The 20,759-nt window shown below is 43.3% G+C and overlaps 1 protein-coding gene across 1 annotated transcript; it reads right to left on the reverse strand.

The window, feature by feature from the left end:
* Positions 1-2,770: 2,770 nt before the first annotated feature.
* On the reverse strand, positions 2,771-18,100 carry LOC115128712 (src-like-adapter). Its single transcript, XM_029658810.2, has 8 exons — positions 17,733-18,100; positions 13,095-13,192; positions 12,726-12,822; positions 6,765-6,851; positions 6,482-6,585; positions 6,005-6,139; positions 4,207-4,339; positions 2,771-3,975 (listed from the first exon to the last, which is right to left on the reverse strand). Exons 2-8 carry the CDS (start codon positions 13,165-13,167, stop codon positions 3,762-3,764), a joined length of 843 nt encoding a protein of 280 aa, XP_029514670.1. The 5' UTR covers positions 13,168-13,192; positions 17,733-18,100; the 3' UTR covers positions 2,771-3,761.
* Between the last annotated feature and the right edge of the window lie 2,659 nt (positions 18,101-20,759).

The following is a 20,759-nucleotide window of genomic DNA, read 5'->3' on the forward strand; positions in this document are numbered from 1 at the left end:
AAAAACTGGCCAGGTGAATCCAGGTGAAAGTATGATCCATTATTGATGTCAGTTGTTAAATCCACTTCAGCCAGTGTAAATGAAGGGGAGGAGACAGGTTAAAGAAATATTTTTATGTCTTGAGACCAATCTTTTGTCTTGCCCATTCACCCTTTGAATGATATAGATGCTCCATCCATGTCTCTGCCTTTGAACGGGGTTGTGTCAAGCACCGATTTGTGTCAAGAACTGCCATGCTGCTGGGTTTTTCACACTCAACAGTTTCCCGTGTGTATCAGAATGGTCCACCAACCAAAGGACACCAACCAACTTGACAAGCTGACAAGCTGAAATCTACATCACCAGACAGGTGATGCTTTAACAATGACTTTAACTAATGCTACAAACAGTAATGAAACCAGACTAGCAGAGGCTGTTGTGTTGACACCACAACAGCAGCATCCGTCTGCTCTGCTAAAATTAGGAGGCAGCTAGGGTAATATCTGTTTAATGGCTTTCCCTGACTGTATAGAAGACTGTATGATGTGGCTTCAAGCAGCTGTTCAGGCCTGCCCTGCTCATAACGCAAAGTACAGCCACCAACTCTTTCACACATGCACAGTGCCTTGCAAAAGCATTCATCCCACTTGGCATTTTTCAATATTTTGTTGCATTACAACCTGTCATTTAAATTGATTTGATTTGGATTTCATGTAATGGACATAAAATAATCCAAATTGGTGAAGGGAAATGAAAAAATGAAAGAAACGTGAAAGAAAGAAAAACTTTAAATGGAAAAGTGTTACGTGCTTATTTATTCACCCCCTTTGCTATGAAGCCCCTAAATAAGATCTGGTGCAACCAATTACCTTCAGAAGTCACATAATTAGTTGAATAAAGTCCACCTGTGTGCATTCTAAGTGTCACGTGATCTCAGTATATATTCACCTGTTCTGAAAGGCTCCAGAGTCTGCAACACCACTAAGCAAGGGCCACCACCAAGCAAGGGGCACCACCAAGCAAGGGGCACCACCAAGCAAGGGCCACCACCAAGCAAGGGCCACCACCAAGCAAGGGGCACCACCAAGCAAGGGCCACCACCAAGCAAGGGCCACCACCAAGCAAGGGGCACCACCAAGCAAGGGGCACCACCAAGCAAGGGGCACCACCAAGCAAGGGCCACCACCAAGCAAGGGGCACCACCAAGCAAGGGGCACCACCAAGCAAGGGGCACCACCAAGCAAGGGCCACCACCAAGCAAGGGGCACCACCAAGCAAGGGGCACCACCAAGCAAGGGGCACCACCAAGCAAGGGCCACCACCAAGCAAGGGGCACCACCAAGCAAGGGCCACCACCAAGCAAGGGCCACCACCAAGAAAGCGGCACCATGAAGACTAAGGAGCTCTCCAAACAGATCAGCTGGAGCAGTTTTGCCTTGAAGAATGGGCAAAAATCCCAGTGTCTAGATATATAGACTAGATCTATAGACACTGTCTAGATATATAGACACCATATGCCAAGCATATAGAGACCTATCCCAAGAGACATGCAGCTGTAATTGCTGCGAAAGGTTGCTCTACAAACTATTGACTTTGTAGAATAGTTATGAATAGTGAATAGTTATGCACGCTCAAGTTTTCAGTTTTTTTGCGTTATTTCTTGTTTGTCTCACAATAAAAAATATGCATCTTGTGGTAGGCATGTTGTGTAAATCAAATGATACAAACCCCCCCAAAAAATGTAATTCCAGGTTGTAAGGCAACAAAATGGAGGTGAATACTTTCACAAGACGCTGTACACACAGACACGGACTCTCTCTCTCTCACACATATTCACACACACACACACACACACACACACAATCAGCTGTTTTAGTTGGCCTTGCAGATATTTAATGGGGGCATTAAAAGCAGACAAAACAAATACTTGATCCCGTTGTGAATTGAATAATGAGAAAGTGCTGCGTTTGTATCAAGGAGTCAGCTCTCACTGTGAGGGGTTCCTACAGGTGACTGAGAAATCTCATGAAATCTAATTCATTATATGGCCATGTTGCTGACTTTGTAGCTTCAATGGGTTCCAGATACAACATTTGCAGCCTGCCAAGTTCATAAGTAATACTGCTCTTGTGTCTTTGGTCTTTTCTGGCTTTCACTGGTGATTGTCTTGAGGAAAGTGGAAGAATGGACAGTCATAAGGTTCTTCCTAACTACCTCATAACGTATAAAATATCCTATGTGGTGTTATGGTGGCAAAGTTCACTGTATAAACTTTAGAGTCACTTCTAGAAATCTTATCAGCATGGATAAGGTTTCTCCTTAGAATACTACACGACTACTGTACATGGTTCCCTGCAAAGATAAGACACCAGCTTTCACAGTAACAATGAACTAATCAGCATCACATATGGCCGCCATGAGGCCTTGGCGAGACAATCAGCCACAACAACAACACACTTAGACAATACACTGAGACTCAAACTGGGGTAAATCAGAACCTTTTCACTGTGCTGTTTTCTTGGATGTTTGCTTGGATTCGGGAATGCCATGTTGATTCCTATTCCATTTGGTGCAGGCTTGAAGCCCTGGGTTACTTTCAAGAGGACAACTTGTTCTGGGCAGTCATCTTTGTGATGTTTTATCATCTGCATGCAGTTCTAGCTCTTTGGACGTAACTCTCCATAGCCCTTCCAGGAACTATTTGAAACAGTATGTACTCACTAGTCTCTCGTGAGTCGTGACAGAAGAGCTGGCCAGATCACACACAATATTTGGTTCTGGTTTGCCGAGATTATACAATACCTTACTTTTATTTATATGAACATGTACTCAACAGAAATCACTTTGCAAGGGGTCAGGCTAAAGCTTCTGAAGCTGGTAACCATTGACATTTACACACATCCACAATAACAACAATCAGCCCCCCGCACCTTTCTGATTCAGAGGGGTTGGGTTAAATGTGGAAGACACATGTTCAGTTGAATGCATTCAGTTGTGCAGCTGTCTAGGTATTCCCCTTTCTTTCCATGTTTCTTTCCCCAGAATATTGCACATTCACACAAACACCCACAACACAGCATTCAACTATTTTATCGACTGTCATGATGCTAACGTGTTGTATTTTTGCAGGACACTCGGTCAGTGCTCTGGACTCTGGACGGACTTCAACTTCAATGTTGATTTATCCCACTGAGCTTCCAATTCCTTATCAGTTCAATCCCAAAGGCTCAGATAAGGAGCAGTGTGTGTATTGGAGGAAAATATAGTATCTCGTAACAGAGGTTAACATTTAAATAGGGACTCTGGCCACCCCGCAAGATTTGGTTCTGGGTGTCGAGATCAGAAGAAAAAACGTTAGTTTATCCAGTTCCATGGTTCAAAGTGCTAATTTCTGTGTCAAAGTCTGGATCCTTGAGCCGTTGCTCCTCTTAGTCTCATAGTCTTTTTTAAAACTTATTTTCTGTGGGCTTCATTTCTGTTATTGAGATAGGACAGTGAAGATGCGACAACAAAGATAGCAAGTCAGAAAGGCAGTGGGTTGGATTCGAACCCATGCCGAATCTGGTAGCCTAGGCCAGTTCTTCTCAAACCTGTCCTCGGGGACCCCTAGACGTTTCACAATTTTGTTATAGCCCTTACTAGCTGACGTGATTCACCTAGTCAAGTACATGTTGATTAGTTGACAAGTTGAATCAAGTGTGTTAGCTCTGAAATAGATCAAATACATGGACGTCTGGGGGTCCCCAAAGAGAGGTTTGAGAACCACTGGCCTATGCAGGCCACTACGTATCATAGTCCTCCTCCAGGTCCATATGGCTGAGACTGTGGGAGGTGACGTAGACAGATTTATTCTTCTTGTGGTTCTTCTGCTGCTGTCTAGGGCCCTGAGCCCCGGCAAGAGAGAGGTAAGAGGCAATGCTGTTCCTGACTCCATAGCTCACCATGGTGTCCCTGTTCTGCTGCCCCTGGGGAGCCCCTGCACTGATCAGATCTTTCCTTTTGATTGAGAGAGAGAGATAGCGAAAGAGAGAGAGAGAGTGAGAGGTGATTAAAATGTGTTTGAGCCAATCATCATCAGGATGCAGAGTCACATCTGTCAAGTGTTCCCACAAGCCAAGTTTTCCATTGGCCAAGTCAAAAGCAGGACTACAATTTCATTGGATCATTGGAGAGATCTGAGAGCAACAACGATGATAGACTCTAAACTACTGAACTATGAGTCCATACCTGTCTACTTTCTTCCAGTCAAAGTTATTGCGGCGCATCACTACAGGGGGTGGCTGAGTGGTGGTGTCGAGGAGGTTGGCGGTCCCACACAAACACGGGCCAGTGAGAACACAGCAAAGCCCATCTGCAGAGTCTAGGAGATCAGAGATGGACTGTGTTAGACACAGACATATAAACCTCCCCCGTGTTAGACATATAGACATGCCCTGTGTTAGACACAGACATATAGACCTCCCCTGTGTTAGACACAGACAGATAGACATCCCCCATGTTAGACATATAGACAGTCCTCTGTGTTAGCCACAGACATATAGACATCCCCTGTGTTAGACACAGACATATAGACAGTCCTCTGTGTTAGCCACAGACATATAGACATCCCCCATGTTAGACACAGACATATAGACATCCCCCATGTTAGCCACAGACATATAGACATGCCCCATGTTAGACACAGACATATAGACATCCCCCGTGTTAGACACAGACATATAGACATCCCCCATGTTAGACACAGACATATAGACCTCCCCCGTGTTAGACACAGACATATAGACCTCCCCCATGTTAGACACAGACATATAGACCTCCCCCGTGTTAGACACAGACATATAGACATCCCCCGTGTTAGACACAGACATATAGACATCCCCCGTGTTAGACACAGACATATAGACATCCCCCGTGTTAGACACAGACATATAGACATCCCCCGTGTTAGACACAGACATATAGACATCCCCCGTGTTAGCCACAGACATATACACATCCCCTATGTTAGACACAGACATATAGACTCTCCCATGTTAGACATATAGACAGTCCTCTGTGTTAGACACAGACATATAGACATCCCCCGTGTTAGACACAGACATATAGACATCCCCCGTGTTAGACACAGACATATAGACATCCCCCGTGTTAGACACAGACATATAGACATCCCCCATGTTAGACACAGACATATAGACTCTCCCATGTTAGACATATAGACAGTCCTCTGTGTTAGACACAGACATATAGACATCCCCCGTGTTAGACACAGACATATAGACATCCCCCGTGTTAGACACAGACATATATACATCCCCCGTGTTAGACACAGACATATAGACATCCCCCATGTTAGACACAGACATATAGACATCCCCCATGTTAGACACAGACATATAGACATCCCCCGTGTTAGACACAGACATATAGACATCCCCCGTGTTAGACACAGACATATAGACATCCCCCGTGTTAGAAACAGACATATAGACATCCCCCGTGTTAGACACAGACATATATACATCCCCGTGTTAGACACAGACATATAGACATCCCCCGTGTTAGACACAGACAGATAGACATCCCCCGTGTTAGACACAGACATATAGACATCCCCCGTGTTAGACACAGACAGATAGACATCCCCCGTGTTAGACACAGACAGATAGACATCCCCTGTGTTAGACACAGACAGATACACATTTCCATACGCTGTGTACTGAAAAATAAGCATATGTGCTCACAAACGCTTGTGCGATGAACATAACCACACGCGAACGCACACACGCACACAATCACACACATCTGCCTTTGAAAACATTCATGTTACAGTCAATATGAAAGACCTAGCCTCAGTAAAAATATGTCCACATGGTCATCAGCAACAAACCCATCCCTTCCTTTCTTGTTCTTAATGTGTACTCTTGGCCAAAGCACAACGGAACGTAGAAAGCATCTGATAAGAAGAAATATATTTTAAAATGCTTGAGGTTATTTTCAGTGTCTGTCTCTGTTTTAGACTCACCACAGTAGTGGTTGACCATCTCTTCCAGGCACTGGAAGGTCAGACGAGGAGAGATATAGTACCAGCCGTTGTTCTCCAAGCGATAGATTTTATAGTGCTTGATGGATCTGTGCTTTACAGACATGGAGTAGACACCTGCACGTACAATATACAGATGTAATATCTTATTTTGAGATAGTTTGCTACAGCAGGAAATAATACTGCAGCAACAGGAAATGGGAATTATTACGTAGGGGTTGGTTGTGCGTTGTTCGTAAGGGAAAATCAAGTCTAAAATGTCAAAGTGGAAATTACAAACTTGAGAAGCCTTTTTAAATCTCAAACATACTACAATGTTTGAACATTCTCTTGCAACAGGGTGATCCAATGAAGATCCTACATCTGTAGGCCTAAATAGATCCTCATAGATACCCATCTACTATCATCCTACTGACCTCCTGTATAACTTGGTAGGGCCTTAATAAGTCATGGACTCACCTCTCTGCTGTGTGCTCTCTCTGACCATGAAGGAACCCACTCTGTTTACAGGGAGGCGAAGTAGTTCCTCCGCCTTCTGCCTCGCCACTCCCTCAAACAACCATCTTAGAACATACATTTACATACTATATGATATACAGTAGGCATATTATATTATGATGTGATAGTCTTTCTGGTTAGACCTAATTTATTCTTTAATTCTATTGACACTTACGAAACATTTGAGTCTCTATATGAATATTTGTAGACTGAATGCTAAGCAGTGGGAGACAACCATGCTTACCCATGGTAGACTTTGGCAACATAGTTATTAGGGATGTAGTTCTCCCTTCCTGATTGGCCAGACCGGACTCTCCACCAGTTACCTTCCCTAAAGAACGCACACAAATTAAAAGGGGAACTGTGACTGAAAAAAATCTGAAATTCTAGTTCCCCATATTGTATTAAAGCTGCAAGACAGTAATGCTATGCATCTAATTTCCCCCAATGTGTTCATTCTCTATTGTGCATGTTATTGCTTGCACAGTTTTGTATTGTAATGTTGCATAGCTTTGTATTGTATTTTGGTTTGCACTCTGGCTTGCGGGAGTTTTTGTGTGTCGTCCTGTGTCATCTCGATATCTACAGTATGTCTATAACACAGGAGGCTGCTAAGGGGAGAATGGCTCATAATAATGTCCGGAACGGAGCAAATGGAATGGCATCAAACACCTGAAAACCATGTATGTGATACCAGTCCACCTATTCTATTCCAGTTATTACCACTAGACCGTTCTACCCAATTAAGGTGCCACCAAGCTCCTGTGGTCTGTAACTGTGCATCTATCAATTTCTGCTCTAGGAAGTGGTTAGTACATACAGTACATCTTTAAAAGTGCTTTCCTCACCATCTTAAATAAGCATGCCCCTTTCAAAAAACTTAGAACTAAGAAAAGATATAGACCTTGATCCACTCCAGACTTGACTGCCCTCGACCAGCACAAAAACACCCTGTGGAGTACTGCACTAGCATCGAATAGTCCCCGTGAAATGCAACTTTTCATGGAAGTCAGGAACCAATACACACAGTCAGTTAGGAAAGCAAAGGCTAGCTTTTTCAAACAGAAATTTGCATCCTACAACACTAATTCCAAAAGTTTTTGGGACACTGTAAAGTCCATGGAGAGTAAGAGCACCTCTTCCCAGCTGCCCACTGTACTGAGGCTAGGAAACACTGTCACCACTGATAAATCCACGATAATCGAGAATTTCAATAAGCATTTCTCTACGGCTGGCCATGCTTTCCATCTGGCTAACCCAACCCTGGCCAACAGCTCTGTACCCCCCGCAGCAACTGACCCAAGCCCCCCACCCCCCCTGCTTATCCTTCACCCAAATACAGACAGCTGATGTTCTGAAAGAGCTGCAAAATCTGGATCCCTACAAATCAGCCGGACTCTACAATCTGGACCCTCTCTTCCTAAAATGATCCGCTGCCATTGTTGCAACCCCTATTACAAACCTGTTCAACCTCTCTTTCGTATTATCTGAGATTCCTAAAGATTGGAAAGTGGCCACGGTCATCCCCCTCTTCAAAGGGGAAAACACTAGACGCAAACTGTTACAGACCTATTTCCATCCTTCCCTGCCGTTCTAAAGTCTTCGAAAGCCAGGTGAACAAACAGATCACCGACCATTTTGAATCCCACTGTACCTTCTCCCCTTATGCAATCTGGTTTCCGAGCTGGTCACGGGTGCACCTCAGCCACGCTCAAGGTACTAAACTATATCATAACCGCCATCGATAAAAGACAGTACTGTGCAGCCGTCTTCATCGACCTGGCCAAGGATTTAGACTGTCAATTACCACATTCTTATCGGCAGACACAACAACCTTGGTTTCTCTAATGACTGCCTTGCCTGGTTCACTAACTACTTCTCAGATAGAGTTCAGTGTGTCAAACCGGAGGTCCTGTTGTCCGGACCTCTGGCAGTCTCTATGGGGGTGCCACAGGGTTCAATTCTCGGGCCGACTCTTTTCTCTGTATCAATGATGTCGCTCTTGCTGCTGGTGATTTTCTGATCCACCTCTACGCAGATGACACCATTCTGTATTTTTTTATTTTATTTCACCTTTATTTAACCAGGTAGGCAAGTTGAGAACAATTTCTCATTTACAATTGCGACCTGGCCAAGATAAAGCAAAGCAGTTCGACACATACAACAACACAGAGTTACACACAGAGTAAAACAAAAATACAGTCAATAATACAGTCGAAAAATAAGTCTATATACAATGTGAGCAAATGAGGTGAGATAAGGGAGGTAAAGGCAAAAAAAGGCCATAGTGCTGAAGTAAATACAATATAGCAAGTAAAACACTGGAATGGTAGATTTGCAGTGGAAGAATGTGCAAAGTATAAATATAATAATGGGGTGCAAAGGAGCAAAATAAATAAATACAGTAGGGGGAGAGGTAGTTGTTTGGGCTAAATTATAGATGGGCTATGTACAGGTGCAGTAATCTGTGAGCTGCTCTGACAGCTGGTGCTTAAAGCTAGTGAGGGAGATAAGTGTTTCCAGTTTCAGAGATTTTTGTAGTTCGTTCCAGTCATTGGCAGCAGAGAACTGGAAGGAGAAGCGGCCAAAGGAAGAATGGGTTTTGGGGGTAACTAGAGGGATAAACCTGCTGGAGCGCATGCTACAGGTGGGTGCTGCTATGGTGATCAGCGAGGGGGGACTTTACCTAGCAGGGTCTTGTAGATGACCTGGAGCCAGTGGGTTTGGCGACGAGTATGAAGTGAGGGCCAGCCAACAAGAGCGTACAGGTCGCAGTGGTGGGTAGTATATGGGGCTTTGGTGACAAAACGGATGACACTGTGATAGACTGCATCCAATTTATTGAGTAGGGTATTGGTGGCTTTTTTGTAAAAGACATCGCTGAAGTCGAGGATCGGTAGGATGGTCAGTTTTACGAGGGTATGTTTGGCAGCATGAGTGAAGGATGCTTTGTTGCGAAATAGGAAGCCAATTCTAAATTTAACTTTGGATTGGAGATGTTTGATGTGAGTCTGGAAGGAGAGTTTACAGTCTAACCAGACACCGAGGTATTTGTAGTTGTCCACATATTCTAAGTCAGAACCGTCCAGAGTAGTGATGTTGGACAGGCAGTGATCGGTTGAAGAGCATGCATTTGGTTTTACTTGTATTTAAGAGCAATTGGAGGCCACAGAATGAGAGTTGTATGGCATTGAAGCTCGTCTGGAGGGTTGTTAACACAGTGTCCAAAGAAGGGCCAGAAGTATACAAAATGGTGTCGTCTGCGTAGAGGTGGATCAGAGACTCACCAGCAGCAAGAGCGACATCATTGATGTATACAGAGAAGAGAGTCGGTCCAAGAATTGAACCCAGTGGTACCCCCATAGAGACTGCCAGAGGCCCGGACAACAGGCCCTCCGATTTGACACACTGAACTCTATCAGAGAAGTAGTTGGTGAACCAGGCGAGGCAGTCATTTGAGAAACCAAGGCTACCGAGTCTGCCGATGAGGATGTGGTGATTGACAGAGTCGAAAGCCTTGGCCAGGTCAATGAATTCTTATCGATGGCGGTTAAGATATCGTTTAGGACCTTGAGCGTGGCTGAGGTGCACCCATGACCAGCTCTGAAACCAGATTCCATAGCGGAGAAGGTATGGTGGGATTCGAAATGGTCGGTAATCTGTTTGTAGACTTGGCTTTCGAAGACCTTAGAAAGGCAGGGAAGGATAGATATAGGTCTGTAGCAGTTTGGGTCAAGAGTGTCCCCCCCTTTGAAGAGGGGGATGACCGCAGCTGCTTTCCAATCTTTGGGAATCTCAGACGACACGAAAGAGAGGTTGAACAGGCTAGTAATAGGGCGTTTGCAACAATTTCGGCAGATAATTTTTAGAAAGAAAGGGTCTAGATTGTCTAGCCCGGCGGAATTTTAGGGGTCCAGATTTTGCAGCTCTTTCAGAACATCAGCTGACTGGATTTGGGAGAAGGAGAAATGGGGAAGGCTTCGGGGAGTTACTGTGGTGGGTGCAGTGCTGTTGACCGGCGTAGGGGTAGCCAGGTTGAAAGCATGGCCAGCCGTAGAAAAATGCTTATTGAAATTCTCAATTATCGTGGATTTATCGGTGGTGACAGTGTTTCCTATCCTCAGTACAGTGGGCAGCTGGAAGGAGGACTTCTTATTCTCCATGGACTTTACAGTGTACCACAACTTTTTTGAGTTTGTGTTCCAGGAAGCAAATTTATGCTTGAAAAGGCTAGCCTTGGCTTTTCTAACTCTCTGTGTATATTGGTTTCTAGCTTCCCTGAAAAGTTTCATATCACGGGGGCTGTTCGATGCTAATGCAGAACGCCATAGGATGTTTTTGTGTTGGTTAAGGACAGTCACGTCTGGAGAGAACCAAGGGCTATATCTGTTCCTGGTTCTACATTTCTTGAATGGGGCATGCTTATTTAAGATGGTGAGGAAGGCATTTAAAAAAAATAACCAGGCATCCTCTACTGACGGGATGAGATCAATATCCTTCCAGGATACCCCGGCCAGGTCGATTAGAAAGGCCTGCTTGCTGATGTGTTTCAGGGAACGTTTGACAGTGATGAGTGAGACCCATTACGCATGCAGGCAATGAGGCAGTGATCGCTGAGATCTTGGTTGAAAACAGCAGAGGTGTATTTAGAGGGCAAGTTGGTTAGGATGATATCTATGAGGGTGCCCGTGTTTACTGCTTTGGGGTGGTACCAGGTAGGTTCATTAATAATTTGTGTGAGATTGAGGATATCAAGTAGGATGGCTGGGGTGTTAAGCATGTTCCAGTTTAGGTCGCCTCGCAGCACGAGCTCTGAAGATAGATGGGGGGCAATCAGTTCACATATGGTGTCCAGAACACAGCTGGGGGCAGAGGGTGGTCTATAGCAGGCGGCAACGGTGAGAGACTTATTTTTAGAGAGGTGGATTTTTATACAGTATACTTCTGGTCCTTCTTTAGACACTGTTAACAAACCTCCAAATGAGCTTCAACGCCATACAACACTCCTTCCGTGGCCTCCAACTGCTCTTAAATGCTAGTAAACCAAAGTGCATGCTCTTCAACTGATCGCTGCCCACACCCGCCCGCCCGACTAGCATCACTATTCTGGACGGTTCTGAATATGTGGACAACTATAAATACCTAGTTGTCTGGTTAGACTGTAAACTCTCCTTCCAGACTCACATTAAGCATCTCCAATCCAAAGTTTAAAATTGAATCGGCTTATTTCGCAACAAAGCCTCCTTCACTCATGCTGCCAAACATACCCTTGTAAAACTGACTATCCTACCGATCCTTGACTTCGGCGATGTCATTTACAAAATAGCCCCCAACACTTTACTCAGCAAATTGGATGCAGTCTATCACAGTGCCATCCATTTTGTCACCAAAGCCCCATATACTACCCACCACCGAGACCTGTATGCCCTCATTGGCTGGTCCTCTCTACATATTTGTCGCCAAACCCATTGGCTCCAGGTAATCTATAAGTCTTTGCTAGATATAGCTCCGTCTTATCTCAGCTCACTGGTCACCGTAGCAACACCCACCCATAGCAAGCGCTCCAGCAGGTATATTTCACTGGTCATCACCAAAGCCAACACCCCCTTTGGCCGCCTTTCCTTCCAGTTCTCTGCTGCCAATGACTGGAACGAATTGCAAAAATCACTGAAGTTGGAGACTTATATCTCCCTCACTAACTTAAAGCGTCAGCTGTCAGAGCAATTTACCGATCGCTGCAGCTATACACAGCCCATCTGTCAATAGCCCATCCAACCAACTACCTACCTCATCCCCATATTTGTTTTTGTTTTTCTGCTCTTTTGCACACCAGTACTTCTACTTGCACATCCTCATCTGCACATTTATCACTCCAATGTAAATGCTAAATTGCTAAATTTAGCTAAGTGTTAAATTGTAATTACTTCAACTATTGGCCTATTTATGGCCTATTTATTGCCTTACCTCCTTACTTCATTTGCACACACTGTATACAGATTTTTGTATTGTGTTATTGACTGTACATTTGTTTATCCCATGTATAACTTTGTGTTGTTGTTTTTGCTGCATTGCTTTGCTTTATCTTGGCCAGGTCCCAGTTGTAAATGAGAACAGACCACGTGTTTAAACAGGAATTACTCTCACAGACAGACTGTACTTACTGAGACAAGACTTACTCTCACAGAGAGACACAGCATTGACTTACTGAGACAAGACCCTCAGCTTCTCTCCCATCCTGAAGATCGGCTCACTGATGTCTGGAAAAGGATAGTCATGGAGAACGACAAGTGTGTCGTCTTCTCCTGCTCAGCAACCACCAATGTTACACAGTTAGATAGACATCAACATTAGCACAGGTGACATTTAGTGATGCATTTCCTGACATGAGGGAAATAGTTGTCTTTTACTTCTAATTGACTTCCAAGTGAACGATATCAAACATTTATACACTTTGGTAAAGGTATGTCGACTGAAATCCAAGTACTGTAGTGTAATCATCATATCTGTTAAAGCCTCATCACATTACATTTACAAACTACAGTATGATATAGCAAATAATTACTTTAAATCTTACCCTTTAGTGCGCTGTCATGGCAGTTTGTATTTGTTTCGTTGCTATTTTCCCCACCCCTCATCACATTCCCCATAGTGGCACTCCAATGGGGTCAAGCTCTGAGGACACACAGACAGATGACATACAGTAGCTATTCATCAAGTCATATCGACTCGCATACTTCCTACTACTGCTGGCCAGCGAAGCGATTGTGCCTGTGTGTGTGTGTGTGTGTGTGTGTGTGTGTGTGTGTGTGTGTGTGTGTGTGTGTGTGTGTGTGTGTGTGTGTGTGTGTGTGTGTGTGTGTGTGTACGTTTTGTAACTTCCTACTAACGGCCACAGTGCTATCTCGACCAGGACCCACACAGTAAATGGAGAAGTTGAGGACAGGCTCTCTATCAAGCACAACTTTCCACCCTACCCTTACTTTCCTCTTTCTAACTTGTGTCACAAAATGTGTTGACTAATTTGAAGGTCCACCTGAGTGGCTATACTGTGTAGCTAACATGTTTTTAACTTCACCCATAACCCAATGTGTTGGTGAAATCTGATTAAATTCTTAGCTTCACGTTATGGAGTGGCTTCCGTAGTAAACTGGAGTAGCAGGGATGGACATTAAGGGCTGCCCTATTGCTTCAGCAGTCACACAAGTTGAGCCTGCTCTGAGGTTGCCCCATTGGGAAGGTTTTTCTTTTTACTGATAACATCCAAAATGCTAAGAATTCTAGTAGTCGGCCCCCCCCTCCTTCTGAACACCCCAAAATAAATAAACGCCCTATTAAATAATAGGCCCTATTAGTAAAACTATAGTAACCAATAGCCCCTGTGTTGAGAAGAGAACATAGGAAACAGAGACACCGTGAAAACAATCGGAAGATAATATACTACATTACCAAAAGTATGTGTACACCTGCTAGTTGAACATGTAATTCGAAAATCACGGGCATTAAGATACTATAACAGCCTCCACTCTTCTGGGAAGGCTTTTCACAAGTTGTTGGAACATTGCTGCGGGGACTTGCTTCCATTCAGCCACAAGAGCATTACTGAGGTCGGGAACTGATGTTGGGCGATTAGGCCTGGCTCGCAGTCTGCGTTCCAATTCATCCTAAAGGTGTTCAATGGGGTTGAGGTCAGGGCTTTGTGCAGGCTAGTCAAGTTCTTCCACACCGATCTCGACAAACCATTTCTGTATGGACCTCGCTTTGGGTACGGGGGCATTGTCATGCTGAATCAGGAATGCTGAAACTGTTTCCACAAAGTTGGAAGCACAGAATTGTCTAGAATGTCATTGTATGGTGTAGCGTTAAGCTTTCCCTTCACTGGAATTAAGGGGCCTAGCCCGAACCCTGAAAAACAGCCCCAGACCATTATTCCTCCTCCACCAAATGTACAGTTGTCACTATGGATTTGGGCAGGCAGCGTTCTCCTGGTATCTGCCAAACCCAGATTTGACGGTCAGAATGCCAGATTGTGAAATGAGATTCATCCCTCCAGAGAACATGTTTCCACTGCTCCAGAGTCCAATGGTGGCGAGCTTTACACCACTCCAGCCGACCTTTGGCATTGTGCATGGTGATCTTAGGCTTCTGTGCGGCTGCTCAGTTTTGGAAACCCATTTCAGGAAGCTCCCGACCAGCATTTATTGTGCTGACGTTGCTTCCAGAGGCAGTTTGGAACTTGTGGTGAGTGTTGCAACCGAGGAAAGACTATTTTTTACATGCTACGCATTCGTCTGCCCCGAAAGGTGGCATTCTATGACAGTACCACAATGAAAGTCACTGAGCTCTTAAGTAGTGTTTGGAGATTGAATGGCTGTGTGCTCCATTTTATACACCTGTCAGCAACAGGTGTGGCTGAAATAGCCAAAGGGGTGTCCACATACTTTTGTATATATAATGTATCTTGGTTAACTTTGATGATATGATAGCAAGTTATTCTCATGCTGTGCATCAATGCCATTTATAAAAAGTATATTTGGCCATATGTGTCCAGCAGTTATTGTCAGAAATAATTTCTGTCTAAATTACCACCCAATTGTCATACTTGAGTAATAGAAAATGACTACTACTTGAGTAAAAGTCTAAAAGTATTTGGTTTTAAAAATACACTACCGTTCAAAAGTTTGGGGCCACTTAGAAATGTCCTTGTTTTTTAAAGAAAAGCACATTTTTTGTCCATTAAAATAACATCAAATTGATCAGAAATACAGTGTAGACATTGTTAAGAAGAGTTTCAGAAGAAAGTTCTTTGTTTCTGGCCATTTTGAGCCTGCGCGAGCATTGCAAAATAAATTTAGAAATCTATATGATTCAATTATTGCACCCACAATGCTCGCGCACGCCAATGAGCATCTGTGTTACCAAGGGCTAAAATAGAAGTCAGTTCTATTTGTGACGCAGATCGCAGTCCTGCCTCTCACATATCCTCATTGGTTTATAGAAGCAGGTACCCATGTGCCATCTCCTCATTGGTTATACCCACGTGGGTGACTGAACGACGAACGAGGTCGTTGGCGGTAATGCACCTAACTTATGAAAGTTGCCAATCGCAATATAAAGTCCAGAGAAGAAAAAGCCTGGAAGGAGGAGAGGTGACTAGAAACGATTTGGTTGATCGGTTTATGTGTGGTTTCATTGTCGGAGTAGAGGACCTTGTGCACTTCAGGTAAAATAACAACTCAATGTCTATATCCCAGGACAAATTAGCTAGCAACAGCAAGCTAACTAAATAGGACAAATTACCTAGCAAGTGCAAGCTAGCTAAATTGCCATAAATGTTTAATGCTTTTCGACCTATCCCCAAATTAATGTAATTGGTTCAGAGTTTGTTTTGATATTTTAACCTGCGTGTCGTGATCGCGTTTGGTGTGGGGGGACAAAATGAATGTATGCACGATGGTGCACACACACAGCCGGTTTGGGTTCTGTGTTAAGAAGGACAGGTTTATTGCTTCTTTAATCAGGACAACAGTTTTCAGCTGTGCTAACATAATTGCAAAAGGGTTTTCTAATGATCAAATAGCCTTTTAAAATGCTAAACTCGGATTATCTAACATGATATGCCATTGGAACACAGGAGTGATGGTTGCTGATAATGGTGCTCTGTACACCTATCTAGATATTCCATAAAAAATCTGCCATTTCCAGGTACAATAGTTGCAAGTTCATATCTCCAAGCTGACAAGGTACAAATCTGGCAGTTAACCCACTGTTCCTAGGCCGTCATTGAAAATACGAATTTGTTTAAAACATTAACAATGTCTACACTGTATTTCTGATCAATTTGATGTTATTTTAATGGACAAGTCGTCAGGCTTTCTTTCAAAAACAAGGACATGTCTAAGTGACCCCAAACTTGTGAATGGTAGTGTAAGAATCAAAAGTAATTCCTTATATTCCTTATTAAGCAAACCAGATGGGACCATTTTCTTGTTTTTTTAAATGTACGGATAGCCAAGGGCAAGCTGCATCACTCAGACATCATTTACAAACTAAGCATTTGTTAAGTGAGTCCGCCAGATCAGAGGCAGTAGGGATGACCAGGGATGTTCTCTGTTTAGTGAGTCAGTCAGATCAGAGGCAGTAGGGATGACCAGGGATGTTCTCTGTTTAGTGAGTCAGTCAGATCAGAGGCAGTAGGGATGACCAGGGATGTTCTCTGTTTAGTGAGTCAGTCAGATCAGAGGCAGTAGGGATGACCAGGGATGTTCTCTGTTTAGTGAGTCAGTCAGATCAGAGGCAGTAGGGATGACCAGGGATGTTCTCTGTTTAGTGAGTCCGCCAGATCAGAGGCAGTAGGGATGACCAGGGATGTTCTCTGTTTAGTGAGTCAGTCAGATCAGAGGCAGTAGGGATGACCAGGGATGTTCTCTGTTTAGTGAGTCAGTCAGATCAGAGGCAGTAGGGATGACCAGGGATGTTCTCTTGATATGTGTGTTAATTTGAATGTTTCCTCTCCTGCTAAGCATTCAAAATGTAACGAGTACTTTTGGGTATCAGGGAAAATGTATGTACAGTGGGGCAAAAAAGTACTTAGTCAGCCACCAATTGTCCAAGTTCTCCCACTTAAGAAGATTTATATTGATAACAAGTTCAAACATGTGCCATTAATACAGGTAACGAGTGGAGGACAGAGGAGCCTCTTAAAGAAGAAGTTACAGGTCTGTGTGAGCCAGAAATCTTTCTTGTTTGTAGGTGACCAGATACTTATTTTCCACCATAATTTGCAAATAAATTCATTAAAAATCCTACAATGTGATTTTCGGGATTTTTTTTCTCATTTTGTCTGTCATAGTTGAAGTGTACCTATGATGAAAATTACAGGCCTCTCTCATCTTTGTAAGTGGGAGAACTTACACAATTGGTGGCTGACTAAATACGTTCTTGCCCCACTGTATGTACAATTGTCTTCAGCAATGTAGTGGAGTAAAAGTAGTCAAAAATATAAATACTCAAGTAAAGTACAGATACCCCAAAAGACTACTTAAGTAGTACTTTCAGGTATTTTTACTTACGTACTTTACATGACTGTAAATTACCTTTTAAAATGTGTGTTATTACTACTACAGCATATATTTTAAGCACAGATATGTAGGCTTAGTACACTTTTACCATACATATACTGCAATAAATGTGTGACATAGCCTGAATAACTCACCTAGCTTCTTCTGAGTCCTGTGGAGTCGTCAGGCTTGGAGGACCAGTAGCAGGGGGCTCCTGAGTCCTGTGGAGTCGTCAGGCTTGGAGGACCAGTAGCAGGGGGCTCCTGAGTCCTGTGGAGTCGTCAGGCTTGGAGGACCAGTAGCAGGGGGCTCCTGAGTCCTGTGGAGTCGTCAGGCTTGGAGGGCCAGTAGCAGGGGCTCCTGAGTCCTGTGGAGTCGTCAGGCTTGGAGGACCAGTAGCAGGGGATCCTTGTTGAACATGGTCTTTGGCTCTGTGTGTTGGAGATAAGCAAGAGGGAGCATGTCAGCTACACTGATATACTGTTACTATTCATGGACAGAGTTTCACAGTTCACACCCTCAGCTGATGCACTGTCACAGTGAGGCAAGAGCACTTCCTCTGGCCACACACACACACACACACACACACACACACACACACACACACACGACACGACACAAGTCACTGGTTGGGCTCACACACATTGACCGTGTTCCTAAGCATAAAATATGTGATGCATTGTGGGTAAATTGTGAAACAGAGCAAAAGACCTATGAGAATGTTTGAGTTCACAGACAAGAACTAAGAGAACGTACTAACTAAAAGTAGATGCTGGTTTTACATGTTGCATTTAAATATTTTTTCAGTATATATTGTGTTGAACCCTGTCATCCTTTGTAATCAGTATTATCACTCTCTCTCTCTCATATTCTACATAAGGCTTCTGTGCTGGCTAGTGTGCCCCACGTGTGGTCGAGCTGCAGACTCATATAAGAATCTATTGAGCCAAGTTATTTTTCTCAATAGCACTGTGGTTAATGGTTAGCTGCACCAAGCTTTTTTCAAAATAGCAATGTGGTTAAATGGCTAGCTACTACAAGCTATTTTTCCAAATAGCACTGTGGTTAAATGGCTAGCTGCTACAAGCTATTTTTCAAAATAGCACTATAGTTCTCCAGTCCACAATAAAGAGTTTTCTACCTCTTTCTACCTCTGATGGTTTAAATAACAGTCTGTGGATCTGCCCTTCCCTCCTAGACTGTCTTCTTACCAGTCCAACAGGCCTGTTGTAGATTCAACTGTAGGATGGAGAGAGTTTATTAGACAGTGTGTCACAGATTAATGGTGCCCACAAATAAGAGGTCTGCTCTTTGGATGTGTAACACGTAACATGTGTTTGTGTGTGAAGTAGTCACGTGCACATTTCTCTGTGTAGATCAAAAAAGTTTGAAAATGATCAATGAGTGGATATTCTCACTGCTCTGGAGAAAGTTTTTTTATTATTATTTTTTTACCCCAGTAACCGTTTCTGATTAAATATGGTGCCTTGTTTTTGCCAAAAATAGTGTCAATGTGAAACTCATGTGAAGTTTTTGCTTTTACCAGAGGTATATAGATGCTATCTACATGAAGTAGGCCTAAATAAGACGTATCTATAGTTCACACACACAACACTTGGATCTGTCCATTTGAAACATCAGGTCTTGCTCTGTTGACACCTTCCTGACTTTTTATTGGAGGACAGATGGTCAGTACATTTCTATTGAGCCTTTTGTCTATAGTTATGTCAAAGATGGCGCATAGTCTCTGAAAGTACACTGAGCTTCATTTGACTTTATAACTCGTCATTATCTAAGATCGTGGATTTCAGGAAGTTTTGGAAGTTATTTTGGAACTTGATATACTTGTATTGCCTCGAGGGAGAGGAGAGACTCACTATTGCATAGAGCAGAAGTTGGAAGGTATTGGTTTGATGCTGGTCGAGTGTGGGACTGCAGCACTCTCTATCTGGTTTCCCCGGCATGTGTGAGGACTGAGGTTAGAGACACTAAGTGATATATGAACAGACCACAGACTTTAAGGTCTTACAACACAGCTCATCTCTTCACCTTCAGTAGGTATTTTGGTTCCTTTTCAACAATTGTTTCAAAACCCAGCGCAGTAGAGCACTTATAGAAAGAATATTCACCATATTATTGACAATGTAAAACCTTCCTGTAAGGGAGTGTGTCACTGGCAGCAGGGAAGTCAGGCGCAGGAGAGCAAAACTGGGTAATCAACGGAGCAGTTTTATTCATAAAACCCCCGGAAACCAGAACAATAAACAAATGGGTACAAAACCCGTCGCGCACCAGAGAAAACATGCACTTACAATAAACAATTCCGCACAAAGACATGGGGGGTACAGAGGGTTAAATACACAACATGTAATGAGGGAAATTGAGACCAGGTGTATGAGAAGACAAGACAAAACAAATGGAAAATGAAAAGTGGATCGATGATGGCTAGAAGACCGTTGACGCCGAGAGCCGAGCGCCGCCCGAACAAGGAGAGGAACCGACTTTGGCGGAAGTCGTGACACCTCCATGTGATTTTACATGGTCTACCATGGAAAATAAGTTATCAATATAAAAAAAATAACGTTTAAAAAAAAAGTTTAACCTTTTTTTTAACTAGGCGAGTCAGTTAAGAACAAATGATTACTTACAATGACGGCCTACCCCGGCCAAAAGTGGACGACGCTGGGCCAATTGTAAATTCAAATTTTTAACATCTTTAATTTCTCCTTTGGATAATAAATAAAACACATACAATGACACAGGCTCATATCCAAGTAGTGCAAGAGGTGGGGGCAGGTGCCGGGTGTAACTGTTGAGGTAGGAAGGAAATGTTCATTGTGGTCTGGAACTAAAATAAACTAGGCAATAACCTAACATTTTTGTCAGGATGTAAAAATTGTGCTTTGTTTGTATGCTCCTTATCTGAGATATTCTGATCTTGTTTAATTGGTTTGGATATATTCGATAGTAGGAGTGTAACGGTTCACCAAACCCACGGTATGGGACGTATTGTTGTTTTGGGGTCACAGTTCAGTTTTGGTATCGCGAAAACCATTCAGGAAGTTGAAGGAAAATACAAATCGCTTATGCATTTTGTCTTATGTCTTACTATCTTTGGCAAATTAATGAATGGTCTACTAAATTCAATACATTTAGTTGATTTCCTACTATGTTCAATAAGT

Source organism: Oncorhynchus nerka, linkage group LG4 (genome assembly GCF_034236695.1).
Source record: "Oncorhynchus nerka isolate Pitt River linkage group LG4, Oner_Uvic_2.0, whole genome shotgun sequence".
Lineage (NCBI taxonomy): Eukaryota > Metazoa > Chordata > Actinopteri > Salmoniformes > Salmonidae > Oncorhynchus > Oncorhynchus nerka.